This window comes from Protomyctophum parallelum (genome assembly GCF_964188405.1).
Source record: "Protomyctophum parallelum genome assembly, chromosome: 8".
NCBI classification, from domain to species: Eukaryota; Metazoa; Chordata; class Actinopteri; order Myctophiformes; family Myctophidae; genus Protomyctophum; species Protomyctophum parallelum.
Window position 1 is genome coordinate 22,648,426 of NC_139703.1, and position 4,168 is coordinate 22,652,593.

The 4,168-nt window shown below is 48.7% G+C and overlaps 2 protein-coding genes across 2 annotated transcripts in view; one reads left to right on the forward strand and one right to left on the reverse strand.

Moving 5' to 3' along the window:
* The window catches only part of ppfia4 (PTPRF interacting protein alpha 4), a gene marked incomplete at both ends in the record, with an annotated part of 396,281 nt that overhangs the window by 246,391 nt on the left and 145,722 nt on the right, over positions 1-4,168 (forward strand). The window lies entirely within an intron of this gene.
* Positions 1-4,168, reverse strand: part of foxp4 (forkhead box P4) — a 54,638-nt gene that overhangs the window by 15,277 nt on the left and 35,193 nt on the right. The window contains 2 exon segments of the mRNA XM_083772204.1: positions 1,393-1,469; positions 2,225-2,462. Of these exon segments, the coding sequence (XP_083628330.1) occupies positions 1,393-1,469; positions 2,225-2,462 (315 nt within the window).

Genomic DNA, 4,168 nt, shown 5'->3' on the forward strand with positions numbered 1-4,168 from the left:
ATCAGACCAGTGTGTGTGTCCAGTGGAAACCTCGTATGAATCTGATCTCAGGTCAGAATGGGTTAAAGCCGTCATGTGATCTGTACGTCATCGTTTTTGCCGTGTTTACCCTCTTTTTCTCCCAAGTCGTTATGCCAATTACATTGACTGCCACGGTTGTGTCAGTGTCTGTCCATTCACATGCCATGGGTACTTTAAAGTGAGGTGCCTTATTCAAGGGGAAAAAGATTAACCCCCCCAGGCCTTAACCGAATGCTAGCTCACGCATAAGCAATCCTATCGCGGGACGATTGCGGACCACCACCCGAGGCAAAAGTGTAAAAGTAAGTAGAGCTTGTTTTGATTAGAATCGGAATGTGGGATTAGAATCCGAGATGAAAAGGGATGTTCGGCTATCGCTGAAGTCGACGATCGGGGAACCTTGTTACTGACGGACCGTCGACCATGACTTCGGGTTTATCTCCTATAGCAAACGGAGACGCTGATAGATGGTAAGCATGGCGCCATCTCAAACTGAATCAACGTAAAACATTCAAAGATGGGATATCTCCGTCCATGGCAGTTGGTGTGTGTGTGTGTGTCAATTCCTCCACGCGCACATTTCCGTGTCGTCGCTGCCGTCGTATCCTACTGACTCACCTGCCAGTGAGGAGCCCCCACCGGGAGGACGTAGAGCCTTCGTCCTACTCCTCCCATCCAGCACTCCCTGCTGACAGGCTCAGCCCCACCCCCCGGCCCGTAGGAGTGACAATTATCACTCTCCTCCCCCCCGAACACGGGCCAATTGTGTTCGTGTGTCGACGCTCGACAAGGCCCGGATGCACTGCGGTGGATTCGAACCCACAACCGCTGCGGTGCAGTGGTGTTGTGCGGGCACTGCGCCACCCGAGCGCATCTTTATAGGTTTCACATCCGGGACGCCATCTGTGTCAATTATTAGTTGTTGTTGCCTTATATATATATATATATATTTCTATACAAATTTTGAAGCCGCTTTTAGAATCGGCCTCATGTCTATAAATGGGTTTAATCGAAAACATATCGAAAACGATATTTTTGGAACCAATAGCCAACGTCATCTTTCTCATTAATGGGTCAATGCAATCAAGAAGCAGGATCTTCTTTCTCCGTTAACCGTTAAATCACAATCGAGGCAAAGGTTTGAGATAATGGTGACAGATTTGATTGAAGTTATATCGTCCCAGCCCTACAGAGATGAGATGAGATGAGAGGGAAGGAGAGGAGAGGAGAGGAGAGGAGAGAGGAGATGAAGAGGAGATGAAGAGAGGGAGACATGTGAAGCAGACCATGAGGGAGAAGAAGGAGGTGCTCAGAGGAGGAGGAGGAGTTAGAGGAGGAAGAGGAGGAGGAGCAGAAGGAGGAGGGACTTACGTGGCGTATGAGGGAGGCGTAGGTGAAGGGAGGTCTGACATCAGCATTCTTGTAGAACTCACAGTTCTGAGCCAACTCTGCAGAGGAGAACACAACCATGTTCAATAATAAAATATATAAATACTGTGTGCGTGCGTGCGTGCGTGCGTGCGTGTGTCAGACTCTTCTCCCTTCTGTCTCCAAAACTACGGAATGAACTCCCCATTGCAGTTAGAAATGCAGACTCATTCCCCCAGGGCCCCATGCAGAATGAATTCAAGTTACTAATGTTGCTCTGGAGAGTGTGAAAGTGGAGCTGTTGCCCCCCCCCCCCCCCCCCCCCCGTGACCGGACTACGGATAAGCGGTTGAAGATGGATGGATGAACGGGGGGTGGATGGACTCACACCCAATCTTCCGTCGCAGTGCAAGGCCAACCATGCACCAACGTTTCCTCATGCAACTCCTCCGCAATACAAACGGTTTGCGAGTAGTTGCGACCACAGTTCCGACCCGCCACACACGTGAAATATATGACCGCCTATAGGGCCCAGGGAGTTGCCCCCGGGAGTTGCTATCTGTCCAAAAAACAGTTTTCACTTTTCAGGATTTCAATTTCGCCACCGAGTGGCGTGCTACGAGCTTGTAGGTCTGCTATTATTTGAAAAATCGAAGAACGACTGACTGGACTGATAGAAATGCCATTAAAATGGGCATATGTAGCCTAATGCATGTCAGACTGGGGGGGGTCCTTGAAATGAAAACGGTCGGTTGAAAATGACCGCTGGAGCCGTAGCCTATACAAATGGGGGTCCCCGCAGGCCGATAAGTATAATGACTCGGCGTTTAAATACCTGAGGCGATGGGCGTGCAGAACTTGTCGGAGTTGCGTCGGCGTATGGGCCCCACTCCGTGCGGCGTGTGCGTGTTGTGGGAGTGCGGGGTGTGCAGGCTGGACGAGCTGATGACCGACAGGCCCTGGCGCAGGGGGGTGATGGGGGCCGCCGCCGAGGTGGGCGGGTGGGGGAGACCCTCGGCGTAGAGACCCTCGCTCTCTCGCTTCAACAGGGAGCCGCTGGACGCCAGGTTCAGCTGCAGGGATGGATGGATGGGGGGGAGAGAGACACCGAGAGAGACACAGAGAGAGAGAGAGAGAGAGAGAGAGAGAGAGAGACTGTAAATCATCCTGGAATAAGCACTTGAACCCCCGAGCATTCATATTATGCTATAGGTCGGGGTATAGGTATAGTAGTCTATTTTGGTCAAATTTTAGTCAAAGTTTATTTGGTCAAATGAAACATTTTCTTCTGTATGAGACCAAAAAGGTTTAGGCTGAAGCCAATGGCTTATTTTGCCTATATGCTTTTCACATCTTAGCAAACAAAACAATCAAATAAGACCCCCCCCCCCCCCCCCCCAGACAAACAGAAGAAAAGAAAAGAGAGAGAAAGACACGATGAATAAGACAATTTTTGATCATCATATTTATCCTCTTCTTCTGTCATGTCTTTCTTTCCGTGAGAGTTACTACAGTGTGAACCCTATAGCGTCTATATTCTAAGGATAGCAGATCTACAAGCTCACAAGGTCTTGGTGTAGTGTATAGACCGTAGAGGGAAAAGCCCTTCATGTGGTTCATCTTGGAGACGTTGCGGTGTGTATTTATGAAAGCAAGGAAAGGTCATTAGTCTGTGGCACATTTCCACAGCAACAATTCAGTGCTATATGCGCACGCGCGCGTGCACACACACACACACACACACACACACACACACACACACACACACACACACACACACACACACACACACACACACACACACACACACACACACACACACACACACAGAGCATTTAAAAGCATTAGACAGACACACGGGCGTTGTGATTTAACATTTAAATGCAATTAAAAAGAGTTAACGAAGGCGACGCAGTCAGCACACACACACACACACACACACACACACACACACACACACACACACACACACACACACACACACACAAACTAGTACACACAGTGTTTATACACACAGTGCTGACTGCAATTAACCCTCGGCTTACCAAAACAAAACCACACGACGGCATGTTTGTGAGACACACACACACACACACACACACACACACACACACACACACACACACACACAAACACACACACGCATATACACACACGCACATACGCACGCACACACACGCTGCGCAGTGCGGTGGAATGCACACAGTCTTCTCTTCACGGACCGATTCGGCCCAATTAGGCAGAGCCACACACACACACACACACACACACACACACACACACACACACATATACAGTACGTATATACTGTACATGCACATGCACGCACAGGAAACCAGTCCTCCCAGTCTCTCTGGGACAGCCTTTCTTGGGCTGCAAGTTTAGAACTAATTAAAACCACTGTCCGTGCGCATGTGTGTGCACGCTTGCGTGCGTGCGTGCGTAAGTAAGTATAAGTAAGTATAAGTAAGTAAGTAAGTAAGTAATTGGTATACTATGAGTGCCACATGTCCGACTATTACTAACCCTAACACCTAAACCTAACCCTGACCTTATAGTCTTAACCGTGATCGTAAGTCCCCTAACCTCATATCAGTCCCATTTGGTGTTAGCATCATGTCATGCTATAGAAGACATTTATATAATCTGATCTCAGGTCAGAACGGGTTAACCGTCTTCGTATAAGTCCCTTAACCTCATATGCAGTCTTATAACCGTCCACGTAAGTCACTTTACACAATGTTTTCACTTCGGCGGTATTCATTTTACTTCCACATGT